A 20,624-nucleotide genomic window follows, 5' to 3' on the forward strand; every position below is an offset into this window, starting at 1 on the left:
TTAAGTTATAAGACAGTTATCTATGTTCCTAAGGATTATATGGATCTAAGAATTCACTATGGATTGTTTGGAATTGTTTGCAGCCAGTAGCTGCTTTCAGTATGATTTACTTCATTTTCCTCTTTGCTCTTTGAAGTACATAGGATCCAACCTAGATCACACTAGTTAATTGTTGTATTTACTAAGCATATGTAGGCAAAATGGATTAAACATACATTTCTAACTGCCCAGCTGTTGTCTGTTTCTTAGGGCTTGTTTACACTAAGCAGGATATTCAATTATGAAAGTGGTATATAAAAGGCAGTAGCCACACTACTGCTTTCTAGTGGTACTAAAGTTCACTGAAAACTGTTGGGGCCCATGACACAACTACACCAAGCAGGATATAACACTATGAAAGTGGTATATGTTTTGTGTCAATGATCCCCAACAGTTGTCAGTGCACTTCAATACCACCATAAAGCAGTAGTGTGGCTCCTGCCTTTTATATACCACTTTCATACTGCTTCCATAGTGGAATATCCTGCTCGGTGTAGATGAGCCCTTAGACTAGGCCTATTAAATCCATTCCATAGGAGAAATACATATGACCAGCATGATAGATTCTTCAATTCTTCCTTCTTATAAGCTGCTTCTTGCTGTTCATTTGAGGCCTCAGCAAGATAATGTAGCATTTAGGGAAAAAGATACAGCCCAGCAACCCAGCACTGGAAGATAAGATAGAGAAGATCTCCACAGCTACCATGTATTTTCCCTTGGTGCTCAAGTAGGTTGGAACAAAAGACAGCCAAACACTGCAAAACACCAGCATGCTAAAGGTGATGAACTTGGCTTCATTAAAACTGTCAGGCAACTTCCTGGCTAGAAAAGCCACAGTGAAGCTGATGGCGGACAGAAGTCCCATGTAGCCCAGGACAAGATAAAACATTATAACAGAACCTTCATTACATTCTGCTAGGATTTCACTAGTCCGAAACTGCATGTCCAAATTTGGGAATGGGGCAGATGTTCCAAGCCAGATGGCACAAATTCCAGCTTGGATGAGGGAGCAGGAAAGAACAATGGAGTTAGCCAGTCTTTTCCCCACCCACTTCCTCATGCTGGAGCCTGGTTTGGTGGCCATGAAAGCTACAACCACCGTGATGGTTTTGGCCAACACACAAGAAACAGCCATGGAGAAGATGATGCCAAAAGCTGTCTGTCGGAGATAGCAGGTTACTTTCCTTGGCCTCCCAAGAAAGAGCAAGGAACAGAGGAAGCAGAGCAGGAGGGAGATGAGGAGAGTGTAGGTGAGGTCCCGGTTGTTTGCTTTGACTATGGGGGTGTCTTCATGCTTAATAAAAGTTCCCAGGGTGAAAGCTGTAACAATGGAAAAAGAAACCGCAACGAAGACTAAACTGATTCCTACAGGTTCTTCATATGAAAGAAAGGTTATAACTTTGGGAATGCATCCATCTTTGTTCTTGCTTGGATATTGATCTTGTGGACATTTGAAACAGTATTGTGTGTCTGAAACAAAGAATGAGGGGCTGTCACATATGTACATGGACATGAATTCCTGTGACTACAATTATTGTCCGTGCTTGGATGGATCCATAATTTCTCTTGTTCAAACACAACAAATTTGACTAAAGGACATAATCTGAAGGAGCATTTCAATATGCTCTAACTGATAATACTGTTAATATTGTTATTGAATGGAAATGAACCTTATCACCCCTCTGCTTCTCTAAACAAACAAACAAAACCAGTAAATACTGAAAATGAGCACACACAGAGATAATTCTTCAATGTGTCACCTACCTGTCATGTTTGCAATCTCCCCTTCTGGGCATGGAACACAATTGTAGCAACAAAATTTCAGCCCTTCCATCTTTTCCTTATGTTCACCAGAATGGCAGGAATTGCTACATAATGAAATGGGCAACACCTGTTGGCAACCAGGAGAAGAGTTCAGGAGGTTAATGTGTGAGAAAGGTTGTGTTATGGCTCATCTACACCAAGCAGGATATTCCACTATGAAAGCAGGAAAGTATATAAAAGGCAGGAGCCACACTACTGCTTTATAGCAGGATTGAAGCACACTGACAACTGTTGGAGCCCACTCACACATACCATATACCACTTTCATACCACTTCCATAGTGTTATATCCTGCTTGGTGTAGATGTGTCATGGGCCCCAACACTTGTCAGTGCACTTCAGTACCACTATAAAGCAGTAGTGTAGATCCTGCCTTTTATATACCGCTTTCATAGTGGAATATCCTGCTTGGTGTAGATGAGCCCTTAGTCATCACCTAATTTACAAAACTAACAGTAGTTGTCCTAGAATAATAAAATGAAATGGATGACTGAAAATGCAGTAAATCATTTCCTGAGCATTCCTGATTTCATGGACCACTATTATCAGGAAAAGAATTTTATCCACTTCCTTAGCAAGCATAACAAATTGTAATTGAGGCATGGAAAATACCATGTTTTAATTCTACAGAAAATATAACAGATTGTCAGTGCACTTCAATAACGCTATAAAGCAGTAGTGTGGCTCCTGCCTTTTATATACCGCTTTCATAGTGGAATATTCTGTAAACTGCCCAGAGAGCTCTGGCTATGGGGGCAGTATATAAGTGTAAAATATAAATAAATCAATAAATAAAATTGCTTTAAATTTTGTGTGAAATGCATCCTTCTATCTGATATTTGAGGCAATCAATTTATTATAGAGACAAATAAACCATAAAAGGGTAAGTTTTGCAGTAAATGAAATTTCTGGCCTCTGAATCATCTATCCAGAAAATGGTTAGGAAATTACAAATACCTTAATATCCATACCTGCTTAAAATATTTGGGCCAAACAATTATATTTTCATTAATAGTGAATTCATTTCCATCAAATGCCTTGGGATCCATCTTTCCAACTGTCATTCTGAAGACAGAGGTGTTTGGAAATATGATCAGGTTCATGATGTCAAATCCACCTCCCATTTCCATCTTATCATTAAAGGACACCGTCTCTCCAGCTGAGTTGTTAAATGAAATGCTTTGAAGAAATGGATGGAGCTAGAGGGAAGAGAACATTGGTTTGGATCGAGATGTATTCTTACTTAGGGTAGACCTATTGAAATAAGTTGGTCATCAGTTAATAATGATCATCATAATTCCTATTGATTTTAAAGGGTTTAGTACAAGTATGACTAGAGGTGTGTGAAGGATTTGTTCATGATTTTTCAAGAATGGATCTACCAAAACCACTCCATTAAGAGGAAGAATGGCCCTGAACACCATTTGTAGTCAGAAATCCATACATCTCTGAGCTTGTGATATATTGCAGTGTGGAGGTTGATAAATAATGAGAGTTGGGCCACATTTATTCAAGAACTGCAAAGGGGGTGAAATCTTGTAGGGCATCCAGTATGGCCTGTCTTCAGGCCCTTCTAAGTTGGGCAAGCCATTAATGGCCCTTGGGTTGGCACTGGACTATTCACCTTTCCCATGGGCCTGCCCCTTGTGGAATAGGAAGACCTTCCGGTATCACCCCCAACCCAAGCCACAGGGCGCTGGGTGAGTGAGAAGGGTTGGCCTCAAAGGTAAGCCTTATCTCCCATTCAGGCTGCTGTGCTGAAGGCAGAGAGGCCTCAGATCTTACCAGTCACCCTAACAGTGCCTATGAATGCTCACCATTCCCAAATCCTTCTCTTACGCCTGTAAGATCTGAGGCCACCTATTAGCAAATGTGACCAAACTGATAAACAGACAAATCAACCTATTTAATACTCCCTAGTTGTCTTGCAGTGTGGAGTGGCAAAAAACCCTCATGAACAATTCAGAACATGAGTAAAAAAATTCATACTCAGCCCCCTAATGGCAACCAGCAAGCTCACACTGCCTACAGCTACGGAGGGAACTGCACAAATGGAGAGGAAGCTGGGAGGGGTGAGTTCTCCTTTATAGCTCCATTTCATCCCCTCCCAGCCTGAAGGCACCTTACTGTACCCAGCCTATACCTGGCGGGCACATCTCATCCCTCTCCCCCACCTGCAAAGCCTTCCCCATGCCCAGGCTGTGCGAAGCGTGGCTGAATTGCACTTCCACACATACAAAACAAAGAGCAAAAAGGGAAAAAATGGCTTTGCCATTATCAGCAGATTTGAAAAAAAAATATACCAACAAAAAGCGTATATTTCCAAAATGTCAATAGATGTACTTTAGTCAAGGAGTGTATGCATACAAACATGAATGTGTTTTAAAATGTGTAAGCGAATGTGTGCATATATTACAAAAAAAATACATATACATGTTGGTACAACTTTAAAAGACACAGAGAGAGAGAGAGAGAGAGAGAGAACTAATCAACCTTGATCTAAAAAATAACAATAAAATAAAAGACAATCATGGCAAGATCAAAAACTCTCCACCCCTAAATATGGCAATATTTGAAGCCCAGCCATTGAATTCTTCATGCCATGTTTTAGAAACAAGCTCCCTTCCTTGCTTATTTTAAGTAGTCATCTAGATCCAGCTTAATAATAAAAAAAAAAAAACATCTGCTTTTGCTACAGAAAGCTGAATATGAACAGCTGAACTAATTTCAGGCATAAAGAATAGGAGAAAATGTGATCCCACAAAGCTTTTTTCAATGGTACATGATTCCACTAGTTAATCATAGAGGAAGAAGCTGGATGTCGTCTTATTGCTCTGTTCATGGCAATGAAGACATTGCATTGGGGAGACATTACCTGCCAAGTCTTGAGGTCTTGCAGTTCAACTCTTTTACGCTCCACCCTTGCTCTGTGTTTTGATCTAGATGAGATTAGGTCACTCAAAGCATGTGCCACAGCATAGACAGCATTATAAATACCGTAACTGTGGCCTGTCATGCGCATTTCAAAAAAAGCCCCAGGAAGGTTCTCCAGCCTCTCCTCACCAGAACATGTTTCGCTATCCCTTGCTGGCACATTGCAATCCGGAAAAGAACAGTCGAATGCTTGTTCCCAGAACTCCTTGAGGAAACCATTTGTTTGTGTCCTGCAAGGCTTTGTCATTTGAAGAAATGTATCAAACCCTTGGGGTTCATTTGAGTGAATGGTGAAGGAAAGGGCACCATAAAACAGTTGCAAATCTGAGTCTCCAAATCTCGTCAATGCAAAATCCATCTGGGCTGTCATAATCCACAATTTTCCAAACTCTTCATCCATATAATTGCTCACAATCTTCAGCAGTATGACACTCATAGTTTCTCCATAGAAAACAAATGTATTGACTTTACTCTCTGTAAAATGTACAAGCACATTTGATTTCAGGTCACGGAAGACCTCTGTAGAAAACCAAACCGCTTGTTTAGGGATTCTCGCCACAAAGGCTGAACAGATTCCGTTCTTGGAAAGCAATGGCTCGAGGAACCGCAAGAAATGGGCTCCGCTGTCATCATCCACAGCAAGGAGGCCGACCCATGTCCATCCAAAATGCTTAAGCAAGTGGATAATCCCAGTGTACTGATGGGCTTCATTTGGGACCATGCGATAAAAAGAAGGAAGCTGCATTGTAAAACTGTCCTCTGGGGCAAATGACCCATAGGTGAGCTAAAAGAAAATGTCTAGTTATTTTGGACACTAGTAAGCAGGAATGTCCAAGTGTTAGGGTGACCGTATTTGGGAAAACAAAAAGAGGACACCCAGTGTCCTCTTTACCCACCACTGTTCCAATAGGTGCCTTTTCGATAATGTCCAGGAATGAGAAGCTTTCCCCTTTAAGGCCCTGAATGGAGCAGTATTGAAGCAGCCTTAATGGGAAAGTGTGTCATTACCAGACATTAAAGAAAATTACAGAAAATCCCACCTGACACCCAGGATAGAACAAAAATCCAGACAAATCCAGGGAACTTCTGACAGCTGGTCACCCTACCAAGTGTGTCTATGGAGTCATCTACACCAAGCAGGATATTCCACTATGAAAGCGGTATGAAAGTGGTTGATTGTTTTAAAATGATTGTTTTCATTGTAAAATAATTCCTTCACTTCCTACCAGGATTAATTTTCCTCTCTGGAATTTACTGGGTTCCACACTGGAAAAATTCTCCTCCAACTGGAGCTGGTTCCTCAAAACTCTGCCCGGGATAGATAGCTACAATTTTCCCCTTTCCCTAAAGCTTTGGACTATACTCCTATATACCTGAAGGAACATCTCTCCCAACATGAACCTGCCAGTACAGTACTATAACTTTTGTGTCTCATAGCTATTCCATTTGATGCTTGAAAGCATTTACTTAGGGTGACCATATGAAAAGGAGGACAGGGCACCTGTATCTTTAACAGTTGCACAGAAAAGGGAATTTCAGCAGGTGTCGTTTGTATATATGGAGAACCTGGTGAAATTTCCTCTTCATCACCACAGTTACAGCTGCAGGTGCCTTGCCCTCCTTTAAATCTGGTCACTCTAGTATAGCTCCTACAGCTTTAACTGTGGTGATGAAGGGGAAATTTCATCAGGTTCTCCATATATACAAACGACACCTGCTGAAATTCCCTTTTTTATGCAACTGTTAAAGATACAGGAGCCCTGTCCTCCTTTTCATATGGTCACCCTAATTTACTAACATTGTTTTCTAATAAGTCTCAGCAAGAGTTAAACTGTAGTTTACACTGCATGGTGTAAACTTTGCATGCAATACGATTACAGCTGTACTTTCTCTGGAATCATTACATGTTTCACACTTCGCTTATGCATGTGAAGTGGTTTTGTAGGGTGACCAACTGTCAGGATTTCCCCGGATTTGTCCTGGTTTTTGTTCTTTCCATGGTGTCAGGGGGGATTTTCTATAGTTTTCAATAATGTCCTGGAATGACACACCTTCCCCTTTAAGGCTGCCATTAGCATGGCAGGAGGGAATGACATGCTTTCTTGAGGCACATCATTCCCCCACCCCGAGCTCCAATTGAGGTCTTAAAGGGGAAAGTGGGTCATTCGTGGACATTATAGAAAAGGCCCCAGTTGGAGTGGATGGTGGTGGTGCAGAATGAAATCCTTTCCCCTCCTCCACTCCAATCGGGTTCTTTAAGGTGGCGGGGGAATAACGTACTTTCTGCAGGACTCAGAAAGCTGCTTCCCCCCACACACACTAGGTGTCCTCTTTTTTGGTTTCCCAAATATGGTCACCCTAGGTTTTGCATTTACTTTTCATAGCTTAACACTCCCCACATGGTATGTTTTAACTGTATTTAGGTTAAAGAGCCCTCACTGCTTTCCTGCTTGAATTTTCAACTGAATATGCTGTGTCATTCTTCATTGGGCCTTTAAAGCGCTGATGCTTTCCTTCTTTCTTTCTTTCTTTCTTCCCACTTACAAACTTATGTCTCCAATTCCCACACATATAAGCCATAGCTAGACCTAAGGTTTATCCCAGGATCATCCAGGGTTCATCCCTGCCTGAGCGCTGGATGCCCTGTGTGGCACTTAGATGAACAGGTTTGACCCCAGGACAATCCTGGGATAAACCTTAGGTCTAGCTACAGCCACAGCGGCAGCCAAAATGGTGGACACTTTTTGAAATTTCCATGTTTTGCAACTTTGCAAGCTTATAGAAAATGTTCTGTATCAATTGAAAGAGAATTTAATGTTGAATTCAATACAAAAAACAGAATGCAAATATCTGCAGTACAAAAAAAAGAGTTATGCTTACTTTAGTCTAAAAACAAACACAGGTGTGATTGAGTGAAGAAGCAGATTGGAATTGCAAACCCTACTGGCCAATCACAGTCCTTGTTCTGGGGACCAATCACATGGCAGTAGCTGCGATACATCATGTTTCAAGTTGGGGAAAGTCACTTTTGCTGTTTGTTCTGTAACTGAAGAGCAATTGGAGATTGTGTGAATATTTGAAGTATGTCTCAATTAAAAGTGTATGTACGTACGTCATAAGTAGAGCAATGGTACCAAAGAAAAGAGTTGATTGGACAACCAGGAAGAAAAGCAGGATTGTTGTATTACGTGAATCAGGTCTTTCAATTGATATATAAACATTTGAATTTCGTGAAACAAATGCAAAGTTGCAAAACATGAAAATTTCAAAAAGTGTCCGTGATTTTGGCCACCACTGTATGCCCCTCCCTCTCAAGTTTATGTCTGTGCAATTTATGAAAACACCCACATTCCCATACACAGCTCCTACCTGTGGAATGTTGTAAATGCTTAATATGTCTGACATGCGGAAGGAGATATCAGCACTAAGTCCCCCAATGATAGCCATAACGAAGTTTTTCTCAGTGTCACATTTGTAATTGGGGACAAATGTATGTGATCTGAAGATCAGCTCCAGCGTGGTACGATAGGTCATCTTCATGTCATAGTAGCTATCACAGATGTGGAATCCCAGGGTGATGTTGGACAAGAGCTTGGGATTTTCATTGATCTCACTTACAGCAAATGCCAGGGCCAGGACATGCTGGTAGAACTTTGTCACCATACTGGAAAGAGAGATGCATGTACTTAAAAGTATCACTCAATAGAGCGAAGCTGTCAAGAAATTACAGAAAGAGGCATACAAATAGGGATGCATCAGATATTCCTTTTAATTCAGTTCACACCTTCCAGAACTTAATGCAGACCTGTCGTTGAAATCTATAAAGGAGGAGGTCTTTTTCTACTATGGCAACCAGGCTGTGCAATGAGCTCCCTAAAGAAGTTTGCTTGGCGTCTACATTGCACTCTTTCCTGTGTCAGGTGAACAGCTTTTTATTTCCCCAGTATTTTACCATTTTACCATCCTAGTCTTTTAACTCTGCTCTTTTAAATCTGCATTTTAAATTTGTATTTCAAATCTCTGCATTGCTGCTCAGTTTTATTCTAATTGTAATTTTGTATTGTGCTTTTAAACCTCCACATTATATTTTATGCTGCACTTATATACTTCTGTGAACTGCCCAGAGAGCTTTGGCTATTGGATGGTATAGAAATAAATAAATTAATATAGGGTGACCCTATGAAAAGGAGGACAGGGCTCCTGTATCTTTAACAGTTGTATAGAAAAGGAAATTTCAGCAGGGGTCCTTTGTATATATGGAGAACCTGGTGAAATTCCCTCTTCATCACAACAGTTAAAGCTGCAGGAGCTATACTAGAGTGACCAGATTTAAAAGAGGGCAGGGCACCTGCAGCTTTCACTGTTGTGATGAAGAATTTCACCAGGTTCTCCATCTATACAAATGACACCTGCTGAAATGTCCTTTTCTATACAACTGTTAAAGATACAGGAGCCCTGTCCTCCTTTTCTTATGGTCACCCTAATAGAGTAAAACTTCACTCAATGTGAATCAGGGCCCATCATGCCATGTACTAGGGTGAAACAACCTGCTTCAACAATCATGGTGGTGGGAAGGGTGGATAGATGAAATGCAGGAACTGAATGGTGCAACGTGGCTGAATAGTGCAGTGAGACTTTTTAAAGTATTGGCTGTAGTATTTGTCTGTATGTGCGGTAGAGAAATGACTTGGATTTCACTTCTGGCAACAAAGCGGTGTCTTTTTTCAAAGCTTTTAATTACTGTTACTATTAGCATGTTTGTCTTAGGTTTAGTTTTCCTATCTATTTGAATGGGCTGGTGTATTATATTATATTATATTATATTATATTATATTATATTATATTATATTATATGGCTGGGATGGGGTGGTATTTGACTGCAGGAAGGAACTGTGGAGTATACAGCATTGCGGCAGTATCACAAGCCAGCGTTTTGAAGCCCCGGTCCTGCAATACAAGGCTATATTGAAGGGTAGTTCTAATACCTAATCTGAATACAGACAGAGAAGCGGAAATAAAAATTGCACCGAAGACAACGTAATATTCAGACAGAGTATTTTCAGAGATGAAGGAGCTTTTTCTCTAAGTACATTCATGTCTTGCCAACTGGTTCAGTTGGGCTTTGAGACTTGTTTGTTTACTTGTTTTCTTTTTCCCAAGCTTCTGCAAGGAGGAGAAAAAAGAATTCCTTACAATGGGATCTCAAACAGCTTCCCAGAAGGGTCTTCCATGAAGGAAAGTTGCTTGAAAATGTAAATTATCTGAGATGCAGTCCCACCAATGAGTAGGTCTTCTGGTCGATGCCACTCATGAGGAACGGGGACGGGATCATTCATGAGGCACCTCATGGTATCTACCTTGCATATCATGTCAACCAGCAACAGCAGCACCATCCATAGGATCACCATCTTGACAACAAGGCTTCTCTCCCGGGAAGATACCCCTGTGCTTGCCTACAGCTTCATTGCTGGCATGGCATCAGACTACTTCAAGCAAGTGACAAGGGCTGGCAACAGTTTTTACAAAGACAGAAAGACAGGTAATCATCCTTACGTTTGACATCAATCAGATTTGAGGAGCATGCTTTCGATGTCCAACAAGTTTGATTTGAGGTCAGCACTGTTCTAGGAAAGGGGGAAATGCTCAGAGTTCAAAGTGACATAGCATTCCCTGCCTCTCGCCCCCACCTGACAGCTTTGATGGGCACAAGTGGAGGGATTTATAACCTCTTTCAGACTTCCTTATGGGTTATTTTTTAGTACTCACTAGAAAGCTGCTGGAGCTGTATCACGAAGAAGCAATAACAGCCACTCCGATAATTGCTGGGTGAGATAATTACAGCTGCCAAGTTGAGTCTCTGGAGCACCAAGAACCAGTATTGGTAGGAAACTTTGATTTTGGGCTCTTAGTGGCACCATTGGAAACAAATCTCTCTCCTCTGCTCCTTAGTGAGACAGCAAGTAAGAAGTTTCAAGGTGACCATTGTGAATTTAATCACAATCTCCATGGGATCTCTCCAAACTAAGAATTGTGTTTCTGGTCGCTATGTGAGGGTTCCACATCCTGTCTCTTTTAATTTGATTTTATTTATATACCACACATCTAATGATGACCTTTGGAGTGGCTTTATCATAAAACCTCAAAGAGTAATATATAACAATGAATGTAAAAATACTGCCAATGAAGAGTTCAATCCTATGCATGTTTAGATCAGGGGGAAGTCCTATAAAACCCAGAATTCTCAAGGGGGTGTTCCCCAGAACTTCGTTATACTCAAGCTAATTTGCTTTACCATCAATGTGCATTAAGGCTAATGTGCACTTGCACAAATTCATTAGTTAACGTGTATTTGTGCAAGTACACATGTGCTGATGCACTAATGCAAATTAGCACTTATGCACCTTAGCGCAACAGCTAGTTGACTGCTGTGTGAACAGAGTGCTGGACTAGATGGACCCTTGGTCTGATCCATCATGGCTCTTCTTATGTTCTTATGTACTTCACCATTGGTGATGGCATAGAATCATAGAATAGTAGAGTTGGAAGGGGCCTAAAAGGCCATTGAGTCCAACTCTCTGCTCATTGCAGGGATCTACCTTAAAGCATACCTGTTAAGGTCCAGCTGCCTCTTGAAGGCCTCTAGTATGGGAGAGGCCATGACCTCCCTAGGTAATTGGTTCCATTGTTGTACTGCTCTAACAGTCAGGTAATTTTTCCTGATGTCCAGCTGGAATCTGGCTTCCTTTAACTTGAGCCCATTATTCTGTGTGCTGCACTCTGGGAGGATCGAGAAGAGATCCTGGCCCTCCTCTGTGCGACAACCTTTCAAGTATTAGAAGAGTGCTGTCATCTCCCCACAGTTTTTTCTTCTCCAGACTAAACGTGCCCAGTTCTTTCAGTCTCTCCTCGTATGACTTTGTTTCCAGACCCCTGATCATCCTCGTTGCCCTCTTCTGAACCCCCTCCAGCTTGTCTGCATCTTTCTTGAAATGTGGTGCCCAGAACTGGATGCAATACTGAAGATGAGGCCTAACCAATGCCGAATAGAGGGGAACCACTACCTTGTGCGGTTTGGAAGCTATACTTCTATTAATGCATCCCCAAAATAGCATTTGCTTTTTTTGCAGCCACATCACACTGTTGGCTCATATTCAGGTTGCGATCTACAACAACTCCAAGATGTGGTGTTCTCCACATCTCCTGAGGGCAATAGGCTAGCTTAGGAGAGTGTAAGATAGACCTGGAGCTCTGTTCTCCAGCACCTTGCTGCCACTCCACAACTCCCAGCAGCTGCCAACTGAGACAGCTGCCTCGCTCTGCCTAATGGCAGGGCCTGCCTGGCTATGTGCCAGGTTTTATATACTGGTCCTCACAACATTCTCTAACATCAATTGCATCCAACTTAGCCAAATGGCAGCAGCTGAGATGCGCATAGCCTGCTTCTTTGTCAGTGTCAAGCCACAGACTGTGGTATCTCCTCCCTGACACAACCACATGTAATTGTATTATTTATTGTTTTACCAGGGAACACCCCTTTAAAAGCAACGCCCTGAATCTAAGAGAGGTATTGAAGTGCTTTAACAACTGTTTGTGGCCCAGGACACATTCTGTATACCATTTTCAAACTGCTTTCAAAGTGCTACATCCTGCTTGGTGTAGACCTGGCTTCTGTACAGGGGAAGTTGCACTACAAAGCGCCCACTAGAGGGTGCTGTCACATCCTCTAGTGTGGTGCTTCAAGTGGCAAGAGGAGGGGAAGTTTTCCATTACAGCCAAGGGGTTCTGTTTTCTAAAAACCAAAACAAAAAACATCATTGTACAAATGACAAGAAGGAGGGCCAGCCATGTCTATGGCTGAGAGTTCTTTTTGGCTTCCAGTTGTGCAGAGGCCCTATTGCATCATCCTTTATGATGCGTTCCAGAACACTCTTAGGGTGTTCCTATCGGGAGCTAGCCGTTGGCTGGGTATTCCAGGTCTTGTTTGCATTGGGTTTGCGAACTTCCACTACAATTTATGGGGATGGCTTTGTATAGACTCCTCCTTGCCCTTTGGGAATCTTGTTTCCTTCAGGGCAGAGATCTCATATTGGCCCTGATTATCTGTCTCATATGGAAACTCCAGCATAGTTTCCCTGCATGGATTGAGGTATTTAACTGGCTCTACAGAAACTGCAGGTGTCCCTCTGCCTTCCCTGAAATGTTATCAAAGCTTTCAGCCATCATAGGATGGATAAGTACTGTATTCACCTCTTTGGCTGTCTTACTCAACTTCTGTTAACAACCATAGTAGTTAAGCATCTAATGTAGCATTTTTCAATACTGAGGCAAATTCACTTGACTCATGGAATTTGCTAGGTCTTGTTCCAGCAATGGGTATCCCTGCTAAAGGGCATCTCAGCATTCTGGAAGTGCTTTGTGTGTAGGGTGACCATTAGGGTGACCATATGAAAAAGAGGACAGGGCACCTGTATCTTTAATAGTTGTGTAGAAAAGGGAATTTCAGCAGGTGTCATTTGTATGCATGCAGCACCTGGTGAAATTCCCTTTTCATCAGAGCAGTTGAAGCCACAGAAGCCCTGCCCTGTGTTGTATCAGGTCACTCTAGTATAGCTCCTGCAGCTTAGATTTTATAACACATACAATAATCACGCTACATCAACTTAATATATTATTCCATTATTTTCTGTGCAACTTGACATCTTGTTCTCATCTTCTTTTTCTTCTTCATGGTTGGTTCATCAGAGAAGCAGACTGAGGCAGCAGGTGACCACAGAAGAGAGAGCAGGTAAATATATTTCTCAACCCCGATGTCAAAGCAACATGGAAGGACACCTGCTTTGCACGCAGGAAGTCCCAGTTTCAGTCCACGACATCTCCAGCCCAAAAGATTGCTGCCAATCAGCATATGGGCTAGATGGATTGGACAAACAGTGTGACCCTAGTATTCATCAAACCCTGGACCAGTGTGTGGATCTGAATTAAGTTTTCCACTGGCTTCTATGCTTCCTGAATGTTCCTATGCAGTTAACAGCTCGAGAAAACATGGGAACATGCTTTATAAAATGTGCATTTTGAATTAAAGTATTTTGAGAGAGAAAGGAATGTATGTATGCTGTCAAGCACTCTCTTTTTTCCAGAATGCACTGTATGATTAGTAATAAATAAATAAATAAATAAATAAATGGATTTCCAAGTGTAAATTATGTTCCGTTCCACATTTGGTTCTGGGAGGTGGGTCATCTCACATAAAAATGCAGACCCAATACATTTCTCGCCACACATCATGAACCCTTAAACTGTGTGTGTAGTTTCCAAATGGCCATTGCTGGGTTTTCTTCATCAGATCCCCAACCTTGCTGGGTAGTACCAAAGATTACCCTGGGGGTAAGCATGGCGATTATATAACGGCTGGATTATTTTTAGCCAATTGGTTAATGACTCTTGGGTTGCAGTTTTGTTATTTTTATTGTTGTTTCATCCTTTCTCTTTTAATTTGCATTTACAATTACATTTGGGGGGGGTGTTGTAATCTATGTTTCAGGATGGAAAAGCAGGTTAAAAACCTAACACATAAATTTATTTGTTGATTTCACTTGTTTCATTTGATAAGTGACGAGAATAATGTGACATGGTATTATGTATTCATTTGTTCATTCATTGGTTCATTATCCTGCTCTTAAGTTAAAAGAGGTGAGTTGAAAGGCTCCCAGAGCAGCTTACAAGAATCAATGAACTGAGCCATTAATTGAGGGTTAATTAATAATTAATTAATCATAGATTAATTTTAAATTAATTAATAATTAATTAATTGTGGATTTATAGTCAAGGAGTTAACAATTAATTAATCAGCCATTAATTGTTCATTATTTGATTTATTTGATTACATTTATATACCGCCCCATAGCCGAAGCTCTCTGGGCGAATTACAAAAGTTAATTAATCAGCCATTAATTATTAAATAACAAGCCATTAATTAACCAACCATTAATTAATCATTAATTAATAAATATTAGTTAATAAGCATTAATAAATTACTAACTGATTAATAATTAATTAATAATTACTTACCTGTTGGACATTATTCAATAATTAATTGGAAGCTTGCCTTTCCATTGCAGGCTTCAAGATCTCACTGTTTGCCAGGGCGGACCATGATGCCCCCCGGCATGCTCGTATAGCCTCCATTTGTCAACTGCTGTGTGACAATGAGAGCTGCAAAGTCTGTGATCGGGCGGCTCAGGAAGCTGCACAACTGGTTTATTCCAAGGGAGACCACAGTTTGAAGCTTCATATCTTTGCCCATAAACAACAGAGAGGCTATAGAGGTTCCTCCTGCGATGACAGTGAAGCCTTTCCAGAGTCACAGGTGACTGAAAGTCATAGTGAGAGGTTCTTTTTCCAGCGGTCATTACGAGAGGCCAGCCGTGGCAGAGTACGTAAGAGAAAGGCACGGAGAGCACGGAGAGAAGCCATGTATGGGCCTATGGCCCACTCATTGCCAGCTGGAATCAGCCGGGGTCACTTGAGAGAATTCACCCCTGTGGATCTTCCCTTTGTGGAAGAGGCTGTGACTTCGAGATTGGAGTCACACTTGGTGGCAAAGAGAGTGCAACATCTCATGGGGATGCCCTCAGCACTCCTCAGGTCCCTCAGACGTTTCATGCCCTCTGCTTCATATTCAGCTCCCAAGAGGCACCAGGGTGAAATTACAGTGGTGACAAAGCCTGAAGTCCTCCCCTTCATGCGTGTGGGAACCAGGAAGAAGCTGGAGCTGCACCTGAAGAAAATGGTTCAGTTCAAGCACTGGCAACTACCCCAGAGGGTGCAAGAGACTCTCAGGCACATGAAGGCTTCTTTTCAGCCAAGGCAGGCAGCCCGACAACAGAGTCCCCAGGACACATCTCATGTGAGAAGGTCAAAAAAGAAACAGAGAACCATCACAAGGCTCACAGCTGAAGTCCTGGACTCCAAAACTCTTCCCAGCTCTCAAGCAAAGCTTCAGGCCCACTTTACAAAGAAATCCTTAGAGATGAGGCTGGAGACCTTCCCTGTAATTGTGCGGCATTCCCAGAAGATGACTAGTACAAAGCCTTTGAGTAGGCCTTTGCCCAAACTTAGCTCCCTCAGTAACGTCTATCCTCAGTTGAGGAACAGGCTATGCTTGGGCCTTCGGGGAAAAGCAGACACTGTGGAGATGAACATTAAGTGCAAATACCTCCACTTCTTGTGGGGGCTACCAACATTGTACACGCAGTCCTTGGACAGGATTTCCTCCAGTGCCCCCTCGTTGCCAGTTTCTCCTTCCTGGACACGTAGCTTTGCTGAACGTGGCAATGCAGAGTCTCCCTTCATAGCACAGAGTGATAGGAAGCACCTGGAGACCCATATCCTCAGGAAGAGACTTCAGCACCAGTGGGGCCTGCCTGGCCTGGTACAACGGTTCATGAAAGAGTTCCTCTTGCCTGCCCCACCACCATCAACTCCTCCTGGCCCCAGGCTCCGAGGCGAACTTGAAGTGCAGGTATGCATTGGCATCAGTCAGTTCCTTTTCATTAGTTCAGAGAGAAAGCAGCAGCTGGAGAGCCACCTCAGGAGCAAGATCGTCGAAAGGCGGTGGGGCATACCCAGACGTGTCTTTGAGTCCTTGCAGAGGTTCATTCCAGTCTCTCCCCCATGGATCAAGAGAGAGAAAGAGGGTAGGAAGGCCTTTGCATTACCTCAGATAGAGGAAATTAAGAAGCGGACGTCTTCCACAGTGTCGCTAAGCTTCTCCAAGAATCCTGCTCTCTCTTCAGGGGTGAATTCCCCAGAGCTGAGCTGTGCCTGGAAGCAGCAGGTCCTACAAGCCAGCTTGGCCAAGAGATCCCTTCAGATCCAGCTGGGCGTGGTTGTTCCCATGGCTCGGCAATCTTGGGAAAGTGTTTATGACATGGCAACACACAAGCTCCCCAAACTTATCCCACCTGGGCCAAGATATCTAAAGCCAAGATCCCAGCAGCTGCTCTTTATGGATCAGGTCATTTTTCATCGTGTCCAACTCAGCGTCATCCACAAAGTCCTGACCTATAAGTGGGGGCTGCCCACTCTATTCAATAAGTCCCTCCGCCGGCTATTTCAGGATATTGTACCACCAGTTATGACTGACCACTTGCACAGCAAATCTGCTGTGTCCAGATTCTCTGAAAGAGAGACTCCATTTATTGGCCAGAAGATTCGAGAGACAATGGAGTGGCATGTGAGAAGGAAGGCTCTGCAGCACACCTGGGGACTCCCTGGCCTCATTCAAAGATCCCTCCAGTACTTTCTACCAGCCAAGCCCCATATTCACCTCCAAGAGGCCAGGCACCGGGAAGTGGCTGTTTTCCTAATGGATCTCAACTTCCTCAGTCATGCCACCAGACGAGAGCTGGAGAAGAACGTGCAGAGGATCATAGTCCATCGGCGATGGCTGCTGCCTACAAGAGCCCTTGAGCCTGTGAGGCTCTTCTATCCCAAATATGGGTATGGACACAAGAAAGCCCCAGAGCCCTGGCGCGTGGATGGTGTAAGTGAAAGGCCGAGTAGCAAGAAGTCCAAAGAGGTTGCTGGAGCCCCACAGCTCCTTCTCTCTCTCCAAACAGAGGCCCGGGACAAGCTGCAGCTCCACGTGGCAAAGAAGTGTTTGGAGATGCATTTGGAGTCTCTGCCTGTGGCTGTTAGCATTTCCTTTCGATGTGCGTTTTTCACGTGGAGATGGCCTCTCCCCAAGATGATCCTCCCAGGCCACCAGCCTCTGCTGCCCCGCAGGTCTTTACTGCCATTTGCATGCCGAGAGGACATGAATAGGATTGAGGTGGCTGTGCAGCGCAGCCACTTAGCATCCTTTTGGGAGCTGGGCAGCCACTACGTGGAGGTGCTTAGAGGAATGAGGCCCAGGCCACTGTCCCGGCCTCTCAGGCAGAGAAGGGATGCCTTCGTCTTCACTGAGGTTCAGATGCCACTCCCTCCAGGAGTCAATCAACAGATTTTAGAACTTCATGTCAAAAAGAAGAAGATCCAACGTGAGTGGGGCTGCCCAGTCCTTATCCAAAGGTCACTCAAGGGCTTCATTTATGGGCCACCTCTGCTGCCTACCTCAACAAAGGCCAATGTCTGTGTCCATATTCCAGTGCAGGACCTATTTTTCCTTCCCCGAGACATCCATAACCACCTGGAAATCCATGTGCAGAAGATGAAACTGCTCCGCCTTTGGGGGTTGCCGAAAAGGGTCCTTGAGTCCCTGAGGATGATACAACCAGAGTCTAAGGCTGGTGGTTCCAGGCCAAAGGTGAGGAAAAGTGTGTTCAGCAGACCTGGCTCTAAGAGCCTCCCTGGACCCCCTTTTATGGGTGCTCTATGCACCGTGTGTATAGGATCCATGAACCGGGAGAAGATTCGGCTCCACTTGGCTAAGAAATGCCTGGAGATACAGTTGGAGGTTTTCCCTGCTGTAGCCATGGACTCTTGGAGATGTACAAAACTGAGATCCAGACAACCTCTGCCCAAGTTGGTCCTCCGTGGCCACAAGCCCTTGCAGTCCCGAAAGTTATTTCTGCCCTTTGTACACAGTGAGGAGGCTGAACGGATGGAGGTGTCTGTGCAGCTTTGCCACTTGAGTTCCCTCTGGGGGCTGGCCAAGAGGTATGTGGAGACCGTAAATGCCATGACACCGGGGATACATGCCCAACGTCTCCAGGGCAGAAGGACTGCCTTTGAGTTCTTGCAGGTGCAGATACTGTTTCTCCAGAAACGGGACCAAGAGTTATTGGAGATGCATGTTAAGAAGAAAGGGCTGCAGCATCACTGGGGCTTCCCAGCCCTTGTTCAGAGTTCTCTCCGGGCCTTCATGCGAGGTTTCCTCCCAGATCGTGCCTTCTGCATGACCAGAATCGATGTCCAGACTCTGCATCAGGAGCTAATATTTCTTCCTCAGGGCACCAGAAGCCACCTCGAGCATCACATTCAGAGGTTGAAGGTGCAACGGTGGTGGGGGTTGCCCAGAAGGGTCCTTGAATCCCTGAGGTTGCTGTTCCCAGGAACTGGAGGTGGTAGCCCTTATGAAGGGCAGAAGACACTGTCAGGGACATACTTTTCTCAGAAGCTCAGCTTCAGGATAAAACCTTGGACTGTGGATGCTCTAAGTACCATGCAGGCCAAAAGGATAAGGGATGGGTCCCTATCTCAGGATCATCATCATCATCTCAAAGTAAAATCCAAAGCCTCAGAAAAGCTACAGCTACACCTCACTAAGAAATTTTTGGAGGTCCAACTGGAAGCTTTCCCTGCTGTCCCAAGACGCTCTCAGCGACTCCACTTGTTGTCCCTCAGGCAACCTCTCCCAAAGTTAATCCATCCTGGTCTGAGGTTGCAAAAACCTCGTAGTGCCTCCCTCTTATTTGGCCAGGTAGAAATGGGTCAGATTGAATTGGCCTTGCAGCGTAGCCACTTGGCCGGTCTGTGGGGACTTGGGACACGCTATGTGGAGGCTCTTGCTGGGATAGCACTACCCAGGCAGTCCTCCCCTCTGGTCAGACTCAGAAGGGCTTCTGTATTTCAATTTTTAGAAGTGGAGACACCGTTCTTCCAGGGGTGGGCCAGAGAGGTCTTGGAACTGCATGTCAGGAAGAAGACGATACAACATCAGTGGGAAATCCCTGCCCTCATACAGAAGTCACTACAGGGCTTTACGTGGGAAACACCCACACTGCCCAGTCTTTCCAAAGCTGTGATTGAGATCTCCGTGATGCATCAAGTGTTGTTTTTCCTTCCTCCGGACATCTGTGGCCACCTACAGCTCCACATTCAGAAGATGAAGTTGCAAAGGAGATGGGGCTTGCCAAGGAGAGTCCATGATTCCTTGAAACTTTTCCTCCCCTCTGATCCCTGGAAAAGAACTCAGCTTCCTCATAGTGACAAGGGAAATACATTTGTAGAGGTAGGACACAGCTCCAGAGAAGGTGAAAAGACTTATGCAAGGTGGATGGAGGCTGACAGGACCTCAAAGAAGAAGGATGCCTTAGAGGGACACCTCAGAAGAAAATTTCTCCAAATATGCTTGCAGGCACCCCCTGGCCTATGTCGTCAGTCTCAGAGAGCAGCCAGTGACAGGGAATGGAAACATCTCCCCAAACTGGTCCACGCTGGGCAGAAACCTCCCACAAGCAGAGCTCTCTCCATTCTCTTTCTGCCACCAGGTTGCATGGATATGTTGGAACTGAATGTGAAGCACAAACATTTGGCTTTCCTGTGGGGGTTGCCCAGCAAACACATGGAAGCTTTGTCTACAATGGTCCAAGCCAGATGTTCCCCAATCCAAATCAGCCAGCTGAAGACTGGATTCCAGCAGCTGGAGACGCCTTTCATTCAGAAAGAGGAAAAGCAAAAGTTGGAGCATCACATCCAGAAGAAGAAACTTCACCATATCTGGGGCTTGCCCTCTGCTATCCAACGGTCCCTCAAAGCCTTTTCACGCCCCTCTTCCATTTATACCCATATGCCACAGAGGATAAGCCAGGAAATAATGATTCGGGTAGAGGATCTGCTATTTGTTTCTGAGCTTGTTCAGAAGAACCTGGAGATCAGTGTGAAGAAGATGATCATTCGTGGCCAGTGGGTACTCCCCAAAATATTGCATAAGTCTCTACGTACCTTTTCTCCCTTCCATGCAGCAGGCAGAGAACTGCAGGAGGAAGAAACAATGGGCAGGGGGCACCTTACCTGGGGGCCGGAGGTGAAAAGAGCACAACATATCCCTAGGTCTGCACAGCCAATGTGCATGGATGCTCCATGCGGCAAGGGATCTTTAGAGTC

At 44.0% G+C, this 20,624-nt stretch overlaps 1 protein-coding gene across 1 annotated transcript; it reads right to left on the reverse strand.

Annotated features, from left to right (window-relative positions):
• Positions 1 to 607: 607 nt before the first annotated feature.
• LOC134405981 (vomeronasal type-2 receptor 26-like) lies at positions 608 to 5,517 on the reverse strand. The gene is made up of 4 exons (XM_063137210.1): positions 4,738 to 5,517; positions 2,834 to 3,061; positions 1,804 to 1,930; positions 608 to 1,509 (listed from the first exon to the last, which is right to left on the reverse strand). Exons 1-4 carry the CDS (start codon positions 5,515 to 5,517, stop codon positions 608 to 610), a joined length of 2,037 nt encoding a protein of 678 aa, XP_062993280.1.
• Between the last annotated feature and the right edge of the window lie 15,107 nt (positions 5,518 to 20,624).

This window comes from Elgaria multicarinata, chromosome 11 (assembly GCF_023053635.1).
Source record: "Elgaria multicarinata webbii isolate HBS135686 ecotype San Diego chromosome 11, rElgMul1.1.pri, whole genome shotgun sequence".
NCBI classification, from domain to species: Eukaryota; Metazoa; Chordata; class Lepidosauria; order Squamata; family Anguidae; genus Elgaria; species Elgaria multicarinata.

What these genes read in the sequence shown, in the direction of transcription:
- LOC134405981 (XM_063137210.1), bottom strand. Translation starts at nt 5,517, where the DNA reads ATGGTCCCAAATGAAGCCCATCAGTACACTGGGATTATCCACTTGCTT. An exon ending in GGCCCAAATATTTTAAGCAG is followed by an intron (nt 1,931 to 2,833) that starts GTATGGATATTA and finishes GGTTGCCAACAG; the next exon opens with GTGTTGCCCATTTCATTATG. An exon ending in GGAGATTGCAAACATGACAG is followed by an intron (nt 1,510 to 1,803) that starts GTAGGTGACACA and finishes TCTTTGTTTCAG; the next exon opens with ACACACAATACTGTTTCAAA.